This window comes from Rhizophagus irregularis, chromosome 15, assembly GCF_026210795.1.
Source record: "Rhizophagus irregularis chromosome 15, complete sequence".
Classification (NCBI taxonomy): domain Eukaryota; kingdom Fungi; phylum Glomeromycota; class Glomeromycetes; order Glomerales; family Glomeraceae; genus Rhizophagus; species Rhizophagus irregularis.
In genome coordinates this window covers 2,492,567-2,510,174 of record NC_089443.1, presented here as the reverse complement: position 1 = coordinate 2,510,174, position 17,608 = coordinate 2,492,567, and the positions used below count along the sequence as shown (strand labels likewise).

The 17,608-nt window shown below is 31.4% G+C and overlaps 3 protein-coding genes across 3 annotated transcripts; 2 read left to right on the top strand and 1 right to left on the bottom strand.

Moving 5' to 3' along the window:
- Positions 1-4,596: 4,596 nt before the first annotated feature.
- OCT59_007262 (uncharacterized protein) lies at positions 4,597-5,189 on the bottom strand (the record flags this gene model as incomplete). The annotated part of the gene is made up of 2 exons (XM_066147494.1): positions 4,597-4,630; positions 4,705-5,189. The coding sequence occupies 2 exons, from the start codon at positions 5,187-5,189 to the stop codon at positions 4,597-4,599; spliced, it is 519 nt and encodes a 172-aa protein (XP_065998583.1).
- A 1,083-nt stretch (positions 5,190-6,272) lies between these two features.
- On the top strand, positions 6,273-7,262 carry OCT59_007261 (uncharacterized protein; the record flags this gene model as incomplete). Its single annotated transcript, XM_066147485.1, has 3 exons — positions 6,273-6,660; positions 6,753-6,921; positions 7,112-7,262. 3 exons carry the CDS (start codon positions 6,273-6,275, stop codon positions 7,260-7,262), a joined length of 708 nt encoding a protein of 235 aa, XP_065998582.1.
- Positions 7,263-13,948: 6,686 nt separating this feature from the next.
- OCT59_007260 (uncharacterized protein) lies at positions 13,949-14,541 on the top strand (the record flags this gene model as incomplete). The annotated part of the gene is made up of 2 exons (XM_066147478.1): positions 13,949-14,433; positions 14,508-14,541. 2 exons carry the CDS (start codon positions 13,949-13,951, stop codon positions 14,539-14,541), a joined length of 519 nt encoding a protein of 172 aa, XP_065998581.1.
- Positions 14,542-17,608: the final 3,067 nt, after the last annotated feature.

The following is a 17,608-nucleotide window of genomic DNA, read 5'->3' as shown; positions in this document are numbered from 1 at the left end:
TCTGGTAATTTTCTGCTGATTAGCAGCATAACGCCTTGGAATTCCTGGACAGAGAAACTCACGTGATTGAAAATTTACACGTTATTTTTATAGATCATTATAGTGCGTAGACATATATAGTCCTTCGCTTCGCTCCGGACAATGACTATATAGTAGAATGTGATTATAACGGGAATGACTATAGAAGGAGTTGACTATATTTATTATTAAATAAATTAAATTAAAAAATTTTATTTTATTTATTTTTATTTTATTTTAATTTTTATTAGTTTTATATAGGGTTTTATTTTTTATCGCATTCGTGATATGTCGCATAAGTCACACCACCAAATTTTATTGGTGAAAAATTTGTGCCACCCATTTTGCAGCGCAAAATGTGATGCGATTTTTTTTTGTTTTTTAATTTTTTTTAATTTTTTTTTATTTAGTAGGAACAGACGTTCAGTTTTGAATTTCAGATTTCGGATTGATGAGTATTTTTTTGTAGTTTTTGATTTAGAAACGCTACTAACGTTTTTTTTTTTTTTTTTTTTAAGAATATTTTCCAAAACTTTGGCTTTAGACTTCAGAAAGGTGAGTATTTAGACTTTAGCGTTCTTTTTCATATCCGCTGATTTGCAGAATTTGCCGATCATCAATTATGTGGCGCAGTACTGATTAAAATCGATTAAAACTCGTTCCTACATAAGAAAAAATGTTAAAAATATATAAAAAAAACTTTTAAGACCTCTCCCAAAATATTTACTTCTATAACCTAAAACCAGTAGAAGGAGTTTCTAGAAAAAAGGGAAAAAAATATTATAAAGTTAGTTTATTAAAAAAAAAAGCAAAACTTTACAAAAATCCAGAATATTTAATGATTTAACAAAAAATAATAATAAATATCAAATAGATTATAATTAAATAACTAATCAATACATAATTTAATTTTGCTAAATTATTGTTATTAATATTTAGAGTTATTTCTTTATTGAAAAATTTTTTTGAATAATTTTACTTTCTAAATAAATTTTTTTTAAACTATAAAAAAAAAAATAAAAAAACAGTTCCAAGTTGTGTCTAATGTAAAATAATTACTAATATACTTGCAAAAATTCTCAACTTACTTAATGTAAAAACTGGTTGAAAAGTTGATAGGGGAGTTGATGGGGAGTTTAATAGGAAGTTTACAAAAGAAAAAATTTTTTTTTGTTGAAGTAATTTCTTGATATCTGTCATATGATCATGTAGTACAAGTGTGTTCATTTTTGCAAAACTTAATTTACTCACAAATCAGCGGATATGTTTACGTTTTTATATTATTTTTTGATTTTAGAACGCTATTTGATATTCCTTTTTCTTCCTTTTTTAAGGAACATTTCTGGATCAAGACTTCAGCTTGAAACTTTAGAATAGTGGTATTTTGTGATTTTTTTTGTGTTTTTGTATAGTATTTTAATTTAAAAACATTCTTTTTTTTTTTCTTAGAAACGGTATCTCAAAAAATGGTAAAGAGAAAAGAGACACTGGTCAAAATCATTTCTTTCGGCATTAATACCTTTCGTCAAAAGTTCGTCATCGTCGTCACGTGATTCATCACACATTCGGCTAATTACAAAATTCAGAAAAATTTTGGCATAAATCAACTGGTCGATTTTTGGTCAATTTTTGGTTGAGCTGTAACATAAAAAAAAACCATAAATTGACCAATACTTCTTTTTTATCGATTTTTATTAATAACAACGATCGATTTAAAACTTTTTTGACAATTTTTAACCGATTTTTTAATTAATTTTAATTAATATCAATAAATAATAATGACATATAAGTAAAATAAGAAAACACTGAAGTTAAAGATTCGTCAAATTTTATTGTAAATCAATTTATTCGTATTATTTATTATTAAATAATCAATTCCATAAAATTCGTTAAACAATTATTGTAAAGAAAAATTCTGTAGCTTTTAGTAAATTACCGAATGTGAAACTTGCGATTTAATGGATTTATCGCTAAATATTCAGTTGCGTTGCGGTTAGAAGAAATTTTATATTTAGCGGGCACAAATCGGCAAAGAATGTTGTGTACTGAAATAATACAATCCCTACTTTCAGGAAAAAAATCTGTTTTCCATAATTCAACATTGCATGTTTCCGTTTCTTCGGTATCATCAATACTAAAATGATACCGAATATTTGCTGTGTTTGCTAGTCGGTACCACCTAATAAAAGCCAAATAATGCTCAGTAGGTCCATTTGGCAAGTCAATTTCACGCCAAATAATACTGGACTTGTCCAGTATAACGATCGACTTCTCCATCAGTCGTTATAAATTTGGCTAATACATATGAACTTTTTATGTGTCGAAATGACAACGTGGAGCCAAACACCTCAGATCCAATATGACATCTTCCAAATTTATCCATTTTTACACGAATAGTTATCGCATCTTGCTCTATAGCATCAGATGGTTTTCGGAAATTATATATTTCATATGTAGCAATATAATAATCGATCATTAAATCGAGCATCGATTGTGATAATACTACATTTTCGGAAGTAGGTCTTAACATTTCACCAGAAAATGCTTCGCATCCAGTAACAGTAGATTCCTGGATATTTTTTGAATTTAGCCAAAACCTTTCCATTTCATCTGAAGCGAATTGGTCATTTTCTGATAGTGATCCAACAGTAGGATGATTTTTGAGTAATTCAAGACCTTTCATCTGAGCGCTAGAAGTAATGATATCTCTGATTCGGTTATCATTCATTAATCGACGCATTAGTTCTGGTTCAATTTTTCTGTTACTGTTTAATAATGATCCTAAGGGTTGTATTTAAAAGAAAATTTAAAACCAATAATAATAATAATAATAATAATAATAATAATAATAATAATAATAATAATAATAATAATAATAAAGGCCAGTGTATCTTACCGAGTATTCCATTCATGCGTTCGAATGAAAAACACCAGAACGCATACAATGGGCTGAAATCATGACAACATTCGGACAAATGAAGCGAGAGATGTAGATTCGGCATAATTTTATTTTTGCTGTATTGTACCTCAATGAGCTTTATTATTTTAACAAGTCGTCTATGAGCTTCCTGCAACATGTCGGATTCTATAATCTGACTTACCAATATTGAACAAATTCTGACAAAATGAGTCAGAATTTTTCTATCTTCAGCTGAAAGATGGTCCTAAAGTGATACTGTGGCATAAATTGTGAAAAAATTTCGCCACTGGTCAGCAGTGAAGTTAGAAAATCCTTTTTTGCAGTCGATTTTGCCAGGAATTCGACCCAAATCGACCGGAACTTGAAATTGATTCATTTGTTTTTGAACTTCATTGAGCATACTTGAAGTTAAGATTCTCTGATCGATCCAAATTCGCTTCACAATCCATTTTGCAATGCCTAAAAATAGACAATGCATTGGATCAACGATAGTGAAACGAATTGGGTCGAAATAAGGTAAGCGAAGTAGTTCTGACCATTTTACTCCAGTCTGTTTAACGAATCTCTTTCTTGATGTGTCCGAATTACACTGTCGTCAGCCAAGTGCATTTTGAAGATGTTCGTTTGAATCCCTGGCAACAAACCAATCCTCCATATCTCCCATTCCAGCAAAATTATACTGATTATTTTCATAATTTGCCTTTTTCTGGCATCGGTGGCAAGAAACCAATGCAGAAACGTGCCCACAAATTTTTCTCGCAGCGGGTATATCGCACGATACCATTATCAACGCTGCACAAATTTTTTTTCCTAACTGATGCTCGTATGTTCGATTTAGAATAATCCCTTCCCAGAGGGATGTCAGCTCATTAACGATTGGTGCAAGGTAATGATTAATTTTATGTAGACTCACTTCGTTTGGACCCGGTAGCATTCCAAGGAGCAGCAAGTTTTCTCGCTTAAATCGTATGTTATGCGGCAAATTACAGATAACTGCATAAATAGCTTCGGTACTATGATTAGTTCCATCGAATGGCTGAAACCAGTCAACATTCAACATGAGGCCAAGATGTGAGTCGGCAACCTCATTTCGGAAAAAATTTAACGAATCATCATTGTTTGTATCTTTGAATTCTTTCCATATTCGTCCATCATAAATATCAGATAAAATATTATTTAAATTTGATCGATTTGCCCAATGTCGGAGGGATTTCTCGAATTCAGGTTGACAAAACATATCAGAAAGTTGTTGTCGAAATCCAGCAAATGGGTATATTGATTCGGCTTGAACTCTTGAAACATCGATTTGTCGTGATAAAGGTGTGTCGCAAGTGCGTGTACCTCAGCGAGACGAGTTTGGGAACTCGATATGGTGGCATTTCATAACTAATAAACTCTTATTTTGACGAAAGTTTTCTACATCCTGTTTATTATAGAGTTTGTGGCATTTTGTACATGGAACAAATCTCTGAAATTGGTCTTTTAGGCCAAGTACTTTTTTCGCTAGGTAAAGAGAATCTGGAAAAGTTCTAAAATTTTCACCACCGATTTCGTTTAGAACTATTTTCATGAACTTTATTAAAGATTCGGTTGCCGTTTCTGGGATATTGTATGTTATACGGTAGTTCATTATCCACAATAAAATCCATGAAAAATTATCATTGATCGGATTTTCTTCGGCATCCATGTTGGCTTGATACAGAGGAGATGAATAATCTTTAAAAATTTCATTGTAAGATTCATTATTTGATTCGCTACCCAAAGACATTTCAGTGTTTTGTTCGCTAGTATTATATACGTCCGATTCGATATTCAAACTTGTTGATTGAGGCATAGGATGGCTTGTATATCTTACGCGCCTCTGAGGTAAAAAAGAACAATTAACATTTATGTCCCCGGGTATTTGTAACCTTTGACTTTTGGTGTATCCCCCAAAATCCGACCCTGATGTCGAAGTCTGATGAACGTCAACATTTACTTGAGGTAATTCAATATTTTCGGTAATGTCTTGTTCACTGGTTTCTTGAATTATCGAAAGAGCTTCGTCCTCACTTGATTCGTCTTCATTCGAATCATTCGTTTCACCTCCTGTCTCGTGTAGAAGCTTTGTTCGTTCCAATACCAATTTTCCATTACAATTATTGCAATAACAAGAAACTTTCTTCCTTTTGCGAGGTTTTTGGAACGAATGTCTACGTTCATTTTTTTTTTGATTGCCAAGAATGCTTAAAACTGATCTCCTTCTTGTCATTTTCAATTGACAAGTTTTGAAGTTAATCGCTTCAATAAATCAAATAATCGTTTAAAACTTTACTACAATTTGTAAAAATTTAACGTCAATTCGATTAATTAATTGATTTAACTGCAGTCGTACTAAATCGAATATTTTGATATCAATTTGATAAATTAAATCGGTTAAAATTTGCAAAAGTATATTGTACTCGATAAATCATTTTTAATTAATTAATTGATTTAACTGCAGTCGTATTAAATTGAATATTTTGATATCAATTTGATAAATTAAATCGGTTAAAATTTGCAAAAGTATATTGTACTCGATAAATCATTTTTAATTAATTAATTGATTTAACTGCGGTTGTACTAAATCGAATATTTTGATATCAATTCGATAAATTAAATCGGCTAAAATTTGCAAAAGTATATTGTACTCAATAAATCATTTTTAATTAATTAATTGATTTAACTGCGGTCGTACTAAATCGAATATTTTGATATCAATTTGATAAATTAAATCGGTTAAAATTTGCAAAAGTATATTGTACTCGATAAATCATTTTTAATTAATTAATTGATTTAACTGCGGTTGTACGAAATCGAATATTTTGATATCAATTCGATAAATTAAATCGGCTAAAATTTGCAAAAGTATATTGTACTCGATAAATCATTTTTAATTAATTAATTGATTTAACTGCGGTCGTACTAAATCGAATATTTTGATATCAATTCAATAAATTAAATCGGCTAAAATTTGCAAAAGTATATTGTACTTGATAAATCATTTTTGTTGAAAAATTAAAATCGATGATCATTTCGGTTCGGAAGACACGATAAATAAACTTTTATTTATCAAATCAGCTTGTGAAAGTTTGTCAAAAGCTTAATAATAAACTTATAAATTCTATAAAAACTCGTCTAATCATTAACTCGTACGTTCTCTTTCTCTTTTCTTCTCATCTCATTAAAATTTAAGATAATTTTATTTCATTTTCATAATAACTGGTAATTTGTAACTTTCGACCATATGATATATAATTACTTTTGATTTGCAATTTCCTATTTTAACCGTAAGAAAATTTATTGATATATAGAAATGAGCCGAAACAAGAAAAAATCGTCAAATAAAAGAAAACTTCACAAAGCATCTAAGAAAGTGAACCGGGACCGAACTTCAACTACTCCTAATACTGGACAAACTTCAACTACTCCTAGTACCGGACAAACTTCAACTACTTCTAATACCGGACAAACTTCTACCCCCAAAAAAGTCGATATATTGATTGTTTTGCGTTATTCCGTTCCGTTATTCAAAGGTGTATCATTTATACTTACTATACCAAAAAAATTAATTAATACAGAAACGAATCAATACGAAAAATCCGCAGCAAAAAATAAAACACCTGATGAAGAAATCGTCGAAGTGGATCGTGGACAAGCTTCAACTACTCCTAATACCGGACAAACTTCTACCCCCAAAAAAAGTTGATATATTGATTGTTTTGCGTTATTCTGTTCCGTTATTCAAAGGTGTATCATTTATACTTACTTTATCAAAAAAAATTTATTAATACAGAAACGAATCAATACGAAAAATCCGCAGCAAAAAATAAACCATCCGATAAAGAAATCGTTGAAGTGGATCGTGGACAAACTTCAACTACTCCTAATATCGGACAAACTTCTACCCCCAAAAAAAGTCGATATATTAATTGTTTTGCGTTATTCTGTTCCGTTATTCAAAGGTGTACTTACTATATCAAAAAAATTTATTAATACAGAAACGAATCAATATAAAAAATCTGCAGCGAATAGAGACAAACTGTCTGATGAAGTAGAAATCGTCGAAGTGGCTTGTGAATAAACGTCAACTACTCCTGCTACTGGCCAAGTTTACCAAAAAAATTATTGAAATCCATTTGTCCTTGATATAAGTCAAGTTCTAATGGAATCTCGTCAAAAGTCAAAAACAAGTCGAGATCTGGAAGAATCCTATACCGATAAAGAAATGGCCAGTGCGCATTTTCCGAAAAGTTCTTTTGAGCATACCAGAACTATTAAACCACGAGAATTGTCTTTATCTTGAATGTCACACAGGGATTCCTTATCACGAGAGTTTTTACCATATGATTTTTCTTTGAGTTCCGTTGAACCATCAGAATCATTGGCGTATAGATACAATAATAGTGATTATGAAAAGTTGAAGAGAGGTAATGAACTGTGACGCATTTTAATGTACTTAACGAATTTTTATCAAATATTTTACGTTATTTAGAACATAGTCGGCTCCGTGACGAGCATGCTTATTTACAAGGCAGAATGTGCGAGGTCTATAGAGAGTTAAAAGAAATTAAAGGCGAATTAAATGAACTTCGGCAAGATTATATCAAATTACATTCCCATAATAAGTATATCAATCACGAAAATGAAGTTCTTCAAGCCAAGATTAATAATCTCAAATCACAAATATCGAGCCAAGATGATGCCGATGTCAAATCATCGGAAAGTGAAAGTAACGACAACGATAATAGACCTGGCAAAAAAAGAAAGTCGCGAGACGTCAAATTGATCAATTAGACGACGATTCTGAAACTGACGAAGAAAATGCTAGAGTTCGTTAGAGATCGACAGATTTTGCATTTTACACGATTTGAATATCCTTCTTACGAATCTTTTATAAATTATTATAGACTGAAATGAAGGTAATATTAAAAACGATGCCTCCCGAATTAACGTTAAGATACGACAAAAAATTTACAAACGAGATGAACGTGGACATTATACGACAATTAATACCACGATTGATTGCTTCCATGAAGCCTCGATTTAGTCCTTCGTATAAGCAGATAAACGATTGGTTAGCTGCCTTACACAAGCATCGTAGAGCACGACTTTTATATGTTGAGCGAGATGTAATTGATAAAGATAACAGAAGATTGCATAAAAACAACAGATTGAGCGAAGTAGAATCTGTCTTTTTACTGTCATTTCGAAATTAATACTAAACATTCGTTATATTTCAGAAAAAATCGCGTAGAGTCAAGAGTGCTATTTCCTTTTTAAACGTAATGACGATCGAGTAAAGGATTATGATAAGACAGAGGTCCTAAACATTCTGAAAGATACTCGCTACCATTCACCTGAAGACTCAGAAACGGATAAAAAACAACCGGATGGTAAAAGAAAAATTATCGTTTATAACCTTAGTTGGCGTTCTGATGAGGTATAATAATCTTTTTTTATCATATTTTATTAAAAACATCAACTAATTTTATTTGTTTTAATGACTTTATGACTTTACAGCTTATCAATTTTCTCCGAAACATCTTGGAAACTTTCACGTATTTTCTCTACAGACGGTGCAATTAACGAAGGGGAGAAACTATGATGACGAAAGCTATTGTATCACCTCACGACACCCTAAAAATGCTCCAGAATGGGCATACAAAACTCAAAATACGCCCGTCGATACAGATTTTTCTGGTCCTGATACTCCGGCTAAAAATCGTGAATCGCAGTCACAAACTGATGATAATACTCGAAACCGAATATAATGATTGATTCATTTTATCATTTTATGATAGATTTATTGTGAAATATTAATTTCTTATTATTGACTGCTTTTTGGTAATAAATTTAATAAATTTTATTAAAATAAATATATAATTAATTGTTTTGATTTATTATTGAATAAAATTGGTTATTATTATTATGAATAAACTAAATCTGGCATTTCAAAAGAAATAAATTGGTAATCTTTCATAAATGTGTTTCGAGATCGATTTGTGTACATTTTATAACTAAAAGTTTGACGAATAGTTTTATTTCCGAATTTTGCCAATAATAACGAATTTTTGCCAATAATAACGAATTTTTGCCGATAATAACGAATTTTTGCCGATTTGTGATTGCTAAGTGGCAAGCGAACTGTGCAAATTGTCCATAATAATTTTGACAATTTTTTTGGCAACGATCGGCCAAAGTTAGATCAACTTTCATCCAACATTCGTCAATTTGAAATTTGGAGGAAATGGACTATTCTAACCAGTGAGAAGAGTAGTAAGAAAGAGGAGAGGAGTGAAAGATAAAAAAAAAGAAGAAAAAAAAGTAAAGAAAAGAAGTCAAAAAAGAGAAAATAGACTTTGGCTTGGGCTTCAAAATTGTAAGTAAGGGATTTGTTTTTCTTTGATTTAAGAACGCTACTAATGTTCTTTCCTTTTTTTTAGGATAAGCTTGGACATCTGACTTTGGCTTTGGACTTTAAAATCGTAAGTATTTTGATGAAGTTTGGTGTTGGTCGTGTATAAGAAACATTACTAACATTCCTTTTCCTTCTCTTTTTTAGAAACGGCATATTTTGACTCTAGATTTTGATTTGGACTTTGAAATTGATGGATTAGTTTCTTTGTTTTATTTTCTTTTTGTTTTTTTTTTTTTTGATTTGGAACATTACTAATATTTTTTCTCTTTTTTTTATTGGACTTTGGCATGGGATGTAATTACTCTCTGATGTTGTTCTTATGATTTTTAATCTTTATGTTCTTTATTTTTGGAATGTGATTACCCTTTGATACCGTTCTTGATTTTTGTATTCTTTGTTTTTACATTCTTGATTTTTGCATTGGAATGTAATTACCCTTTGATACTGTTCTCAATTTTTGTATTCTTTGTTTTTGTGTTCTTGATTTTCATGTTTTTTAACTTTGAAATGTAATTATCCACTGGTCAGAATAGTCCATTTCGTCCAAATTTCAAATTGACGAATGTTGGATGAAAGTTGATCTAACTTTGGCCGATCGTTGCCAAAAAAATTGTCAAAATTATTATGGACAATTTGCACAGTTCGCTTGCCACTTAGCAATCACAAATCGGCAAAAATTCGTTATTATCGGCAAAAATTCGTTATTATTGGCAAAAATTCGTTATTATTGGCAAAAATTCGTTATTATTGGCAAAATTCGGAAATAAAACTATTCGTCAAACTTTTAGTTATAAAATGTACACAAATCGATCTCGAAACACATTTACGAAAGATTACCAATTTATTTCTTTTGAAATGCCAGATTTAGTTTATTCATAATAATAATAACCAATTTTATTCAATAATAAATCAAAACAATTAATTATATATTTATTTTAATAAAATTTATTAAATTTATTACCAAAAAGCAGTCAATAATAAGAAATTAATATTTCACAATAAATCTATCATAAAATGATAAAATGAATCAATCATTATGTTCGGTTTGAGTATTATCATCAGTTTGTGACTGCGATTCACGATTTTTAGCCGGAGTATCAGGACCAGAAAAATCTGTATCGACGGGCGTATTTTGAGTTTTGTATGCCCATTCTGGAGCATTTTTAGGGTGTCGTGAGGTGATACAATAGCTTTCGTCATCATAGTTTCTCCCCTTCGTTAATTGCACCGTCTGTAGAGAAAATACGTGAGTATCCAAGATGTTTCGGAGAAAATTGATAAGCTGTAAAGTCATAAAGTCATTAAAACAAATAAAATTAGTTGATGTTTTTAATAAAATATGATAAAAAAAGATTATTATACCTCATCAGAACGCCAACTAAGGTTATAAACGATAATTTTTCTTTTACCATCCGGTTGTTTTTTATCCGTTTCTGAGTCTTCAGGTGAATGGTAGCGAGTATCTTTCAGAATGTTTAGGACCTCTGTCTTATCATAATCCTTTACTCGATCGTCATTACGTTTAAAAAGGGAAATAGCACTCTTGACTCTACGCGATTTTTTCTGAAATATAACGAATGTTTAGTATTAATTTCGAAATGACAGTAAAAAGACAGATTCTACTTCGCTCAATCTGTTGTTTTTATGCAATCTTCTGTTATCTTTATCAATTACATCTCGCTCAACATATAAAAGTCGTGCTCTACGATGCTTGTGTAAGGCAGCTAACCAATCGTTTATCTGCTTATACGAAGGACTAAATCGAGGCTTCGGAAGCAATCAATCGTGGTATTAATTGTCGTATAATGTCCACGTTCATCTCGTTTGTAAATTTTTTGTCGTATCTTAACGTTAATTCGGGAGGCATCGTTTTTAATATTACCTTCATTTCAGTCTATAATAATTTATAAAAGATTCGTAAGAAGGATATTCAAATCGTGTAAAATGCAAAATCTGTCGATCTCTAACGAACTCTAGCATTTTCTTCGTCAGTTTCAGAATCGTCGTCTAATTGATCAATTTGACGTCTCGCGACTTTCTTTTTTTGCCAGGTCTATTATCGTTGTCGTTACTTTCACTTTCCGATGATTTGACATCGGCATCATCTTGGCTCGATATTTGTGATTTGAGATTATTAATCTTGGCTTGAAGAACTTCATTTTCGTGATTGATATACTTATTATGGGAATGTAATTTGATATAATCTTGCCGAAGTTCATTTAATTCGCCTTTAATTTCTTTTAACTCTCTATAGACCTCGCACATTCTGCCTTGTAAATAAGCATGCTCGTCACGGAGCCGACTATGTTCTAAATAACGTAAAATATTTGATAAAAATTCGTTAAGTACATTAAAATGTGTCACAGTTCATTACCTCTCTTCAACTTTTCATAATCACTATTATTGTATCTATACGCCAATGATTCTGATGGTTCAACGGAACTCAAAGAAAAATCATATGGTAAAAACTCTCGTGATAAGGAATCCCTGTGTGACATTCAAGATAAAGACAATTCTCGTGGTTTAATAGTTCTGGTATGTTCAAAAGAACTTTTCGGAAAATGCGCACTGGCCATTTCTTTATCGGTATAGGATTCTTCCAGATCTCGACTTGTTTTTGACTTTTGACGAGATTCCATTAGAACTTGACTTATATCAAGGACAAATGGATTTCAATAATTTTTTTGGTAAACTTGGCCAGTAGCAGGAGTAGTTGACGTTTATTCACAAGCCACTTCGACGATTTCTACTTCATCAGACAGTTTGTCTCTATTCGCTGCAGATTTTTTATATTGATTCGTTTCTGTATTAATAAATTTTTTTGATATAGTAAGTACACCTTTGAATAACGGAACAGAATAACGCAAAACAATTAATATATCGACTTTTTTTGGGGGTAGAAGTTTGTCCGATATTAGGAGTAGTTGAAGTTTGTCCACGATCCACTTCAACGATTTCTTTATCGGATGGTTTATTTTTTGCTGCGGATTTTTCGTATTGATTCGTTTCTGTATTAATAAATTTTTTTTGATAAAGTAAGTATAAATGATACACCTTTGAATAACGGAACAGAATAACGCAAAACAATCAATATATCAACTTTTTTTGGGGGTAGAAGTTTGTCCGGTATTAGGAGTAGTTGAAGCTTGTCCACGATCCACTTCGACGATTTCTTCATCAGGTGTTTTATTTTTTGCTGCGGATTTTTCGTATTGATTCGTTTCTGTATTAATTAATTTTTTTGGTATAGTAAGTATAAATGATACACCTTTGAATAACGGAACGGAATAACGCAAAACAATCAATATATCGACTTTTTTGGGGGTAGAAGTTTGTCCGGTATTAGAAGTAGTTGAAGTTTGTCCGGTACTAGGAGTAGTTGAAGTTTGTCCAGTATTAGGAGTAGTTGAAGTTCGGTCCCTTCACTTTCTTAGATGCTTTGTGAAGTTTTCTTTTATTTGACGATTTTTTCTTGTTTCGGCTCATTTCTATATATCAATAAATTTTCTTACGGTTAAAATAGGAAATTGCAAATCAAAAGTAATTATATATCATATGGTCGAAAGTTACAAATTACCAGTTATTATGAAAATGAAATAAAATTATCTTAAATTTTAATGAGATGAGAAGAAAAGAGAAAGAGAACGTACGAGTTAATGATTAGACGAGTTTTTATAGAATTTATAAGTTTATTATTAAGCTTTTGACAAACTTTCACAAGCTGATTTGATAAATAAAAGTTTATTTATCGTGTCTTCCGAACCGAAATGATCATCGATTTTAATTTTTCAACAAAAATGATTTATCAAGTACAATATACTTTTGCAAATTTTAGCCGATTTAATTTATTGAATTGATATCAAAATATTCGATTTAAGTACGACCGCAGTTAAATCAATTAATTAATTAAAAATGATTTATCGAGTACAATATACTTTTGCAAATTTTAGCCGATTTAATTTATCGAATTGATATCAAAATATTCGATTTCGTACAACCGCAGTTAAATCAATTAATTAATTAAAAATGATTTATCGAGTACAATATACTTTTGCAAATTTTAACCGATTTAATTTATCAAATTGATATCAAAATATTCGATTTAAGTACGACCGCAGTTAAATCAATTAATTAATTAAAAATGATTTATTGAGTACAATATACTTTTGCAAATTTTAGCCGATTTAATTTATCGAATTGATATCAAAATATTCGATTTAGTACAACCGCAGTTAAATCAATTAATTAATTAAAAATGATTTATCGAGTACAATATACTTTTGCAAATTTTAACCGATTTAATTTATCAAATTGATATCAAAATATTCGATTTAATACGACTGCAGTTAAATCAATTAATTAATTAAAAATGATTTATCGAGTACAATATACTTTTGCAAATTTTAACCGATTTAATTTATCAAATTGATATCAAAATATTCGATTTAGTACGACTGCAGTTAAATCAATTAATTAATCGAATTGACGTTAAATTTTTACAAATTGTAGTAAAGTTTTAAACGATTATTTGATTTATTGAAGCGATTAACTTCAAAACTTGTCAATTGAAAATGACAAGAAGGAGATCAGTTTTAAGCATTCTTGGCAATCAAAAAAAAAATGAACGTAGACATTCGTTCCAAAAACCTCGCAAAAGGAAGAAAGTTTCTTGTTATTGCAATAATTGTAATGGAAAATTGGTATTGGAACGAACAAAGCTTCTACACGAGACAGGAGGTGAAACGAATGATTCGAATGAAGACGAATCAAGTGAGGACGAAGCTCTTTCGATAATTCAAGAAACCAGTGAACAAGACATTACCGAAAATATTGAATTACCTCAAGTAAATGTTGACGTTCATCAGACTTCGACATCAGGGTCGGATTTTGGGGGATACACCAAAAGTCAAAGGTTACAAATACCCGGGGACATAAATGTTAATTGTTCTTTTTTACCTCAGAGGCGCGTAAGATATACAAGCCATCCTATGCCTCAATCAACAAGTTTGAATATCGAATCGGACGTATATAATACTAGCGAACAAAACACTGAAATGTCTTTGGGTAGCGAATCAAATAATGAATCTTACAATGAAATTTTTAAAGATTATTCATCTCCTCTGTATCAAGCCAACATGGATGCCGAAGAAAATCCGATCAATGATAATTTTTCATGGATTTTATTGTGGATAATGAACTACCGTATAACATACAATATCCCAGAAACGGCAACCGAATCTTTAATAAAGTTCATGAAAATAGTTCTAAACGAAATCGGTGGTGAAAATTTTAGAACTTTTCCAGATTCTCTTTACCTAGCGAAAAAAGTACTTGGCCTAAAAGACCAATTTCAGAGATTTGTTCCATGTACAAAATGCCACAAACTCTATAATAAACAGGATGTAGAAAACTTTCGTCGAAAATAAGAGTTTATTAGTTATGAAATGCCACCATATCGAGTTCCCAAACTCGTCTCGCTGAGGTACACGCACTTGCGACACACCTTTATCACGACAAATCGATGTTTCAAGAGTTCAAGCCGAATCAATATACCCATTTGCTGGATTTCGACAACAACTTTCTGATATGTTTTGTCAACCTGAATTCGAGAAATCCCTCGACATTGGGCAAATCGATCAAATTTAAATAATATTTTATCTGATATTTATGATGGACGAATATGGAAAGAATTCAAAGATACAAACAATGATGATTCGTTAAATTTTTTCCGAAATGAGGTTGCCGACTCACATCTTGGCCTCATGTTGAATCGTTGACTGGTTTCAGCCATTCGATGGAACTAATCATAGTACCAAGCTATTTAGCAGTTATCTGTAATTTGCCGCATAACATACGATTTAAGCGAGAAAACTTGCTGCTCCTTGGAATGCTACCGGGTCCAAACGAAGTGAGTCTACATAAAATTAATCATTACCTCGCACCAATCGTTAATGAGCTGACATCCCTCTGGTGGGATTATTCTAAATCGAACATACGAGCATCAGTTAGGAAAAAAAATTTGTGCAGCGTTGATAATGGTATCGTGCGATATACCCGCTGCGAGAAAAATTTGTGGGCACGTTTCTGCATTGGTTTCTTGCCGCCGATGCCAGAAAAAGGCAAATTATGAAAATAATCAGTATAATTTTGCTGGAATGGGAGATATGGAGGATTGGTTTGTTGCCAGGGATTCGAAACGAACATCTTCAAAATGCACTTGGCTGACGACAGTGTAATTCGGACGCATCAAGAAAGAGATTCGTTAAACAGACTGGAGTAAAATGGTCAGAACTACTTCGCTTACCTTATTTCGACCCAATTCGTTTCACTATCGTTGATCCAATGCATTGTCTATTTTTAGGCATTGCAAAATGGATTGTGAAGCGAATTTGGATCGATCGAGAATCTTAACTTCAAGTATGCTCAATGAAGTTCAAAAACAAATGAATCAATTTCAAGTTCCGGTCGATTTGGGTCGAATTCCTGGCAAAATCGACTGCAAAAAAGGATTTTCTAACTTCACTGCTGACCAGTGGCGAAATTTTTTCACAATTTATGCCACAGTATCACTTTAGGACCATCTTTCAGCTGAAGATAGAAAAATTCTGACTCATTTTGTCAGAATTTGTTCAATATTGGTAAGTCAGATTATAGAATCCGACATGTTGCAGGAAGCTCATAGACGACTTGTTAAAATAATAAAGCTCATTGAGGTACAATACAGCAAAAATAAAATTATGCCGAATCTACATCCTCGCTTCATTTATTCGTCCGAATGTTGTCATGATTTCAGCCCATTGTATGCGTTCTGGTGTTTTTCATTCGAACGCATGAATGGAATACTCGGTAAGATACACTGGCCTTTATTATTATTATTATTATTATTATTATTATTATTATTATTATTATTATTATTATTATTATTGGTTTTAAATTTTCTTTTAAATACAACCCTTAGGATCATTACCAAACAGTAACAGAAAAATTGAACCAGAATTAATGCGTCGATTAATGAATGATAACCGAATCAGAGATATCATTACTTCTAGCGCTCAGATGAAAGGTCTTGAATTACTCAAAAATCATCCTACCGTTGGATCACTATCAGAAAATGACCAATTCGCTTCAGATGAAATGGAAAGGTTTTGGCTAAATTCAAAAAATATCCAGGAATCTACTGTTACTGGATGCGAAGCGTTTTCTGGTGAAATGTTAAGACCTACTTCCGAAAATGTAGTATTATCACAATCGATGCTCGATTTAATGATCGATTATTATATTGCTACATATGAAATGTATAATTTCTGAAAACCATCTGATGCTATCATATCGGCCTATTATTAGCATTGGACCTAAATTAGAGACCCCAAATTACTATTAAAATGCATGTGACCATCGTAATTGTTACACCGCATCATATGTCCATCACCTGACTTACTCACCAAAAAAAACCCCTAAAAAAAAAATTTACTAACAACTGTCGCGTCAAACCCATCTCCTCACCACAAAACCCATCTCTTCTAAAGGTAAATTATACAGGGCGTGCTTAGCTTAATATTCTTCAAAACTATATATATTTACACTATTTATTTTGTATTTTAAGTAGTATGAATCGATCTGAAGTCTCCAACGGTATTGTTTCACCTCCAATAACTCCAACAACTCCAACAACTACTATTGATTCAAGGTTTGAGTGTAATGTATGCAGAAAATTATTTAAAAAAAAAAGTGGGTTGACAAGACATCTTAATATTGTTAAAAAATACAATATTTCACGTTCAGATCTTGACATTTTGCCCGAAAATACTATACAACAATTTAAAGGTATCTTAGTTCACTATATTCGTAAGAAACTACCAAGGAGTTATAAACAATTAGGCAAACAAACAGTATCTGTTCCTGCTACTGAAAGTCAATTTTATGCTGTGTTTAAGAATCATATACATTATTATTCAGCTAGGAGGGGCTTTTACAAATGTATGTTTTGTGGAGTTTCAGCAAATCAGATATTGGCAAATATTCTAGATATGCAGGAATGGGCGGTTAAATTTTATGAGCAACAACAACGTACTTATATTGTACTTTGTGATGATGCTAATATTGGATCTGATGATGAAAATCCTATTTTACGAGCTACTAAAAAGTGTAAATCAAAATACAAACGTGGGCAACTTGTGGTGGAATGGAAACAACAAAAAAATATTGATTTTAACGGTAATCTCACTCAAGCA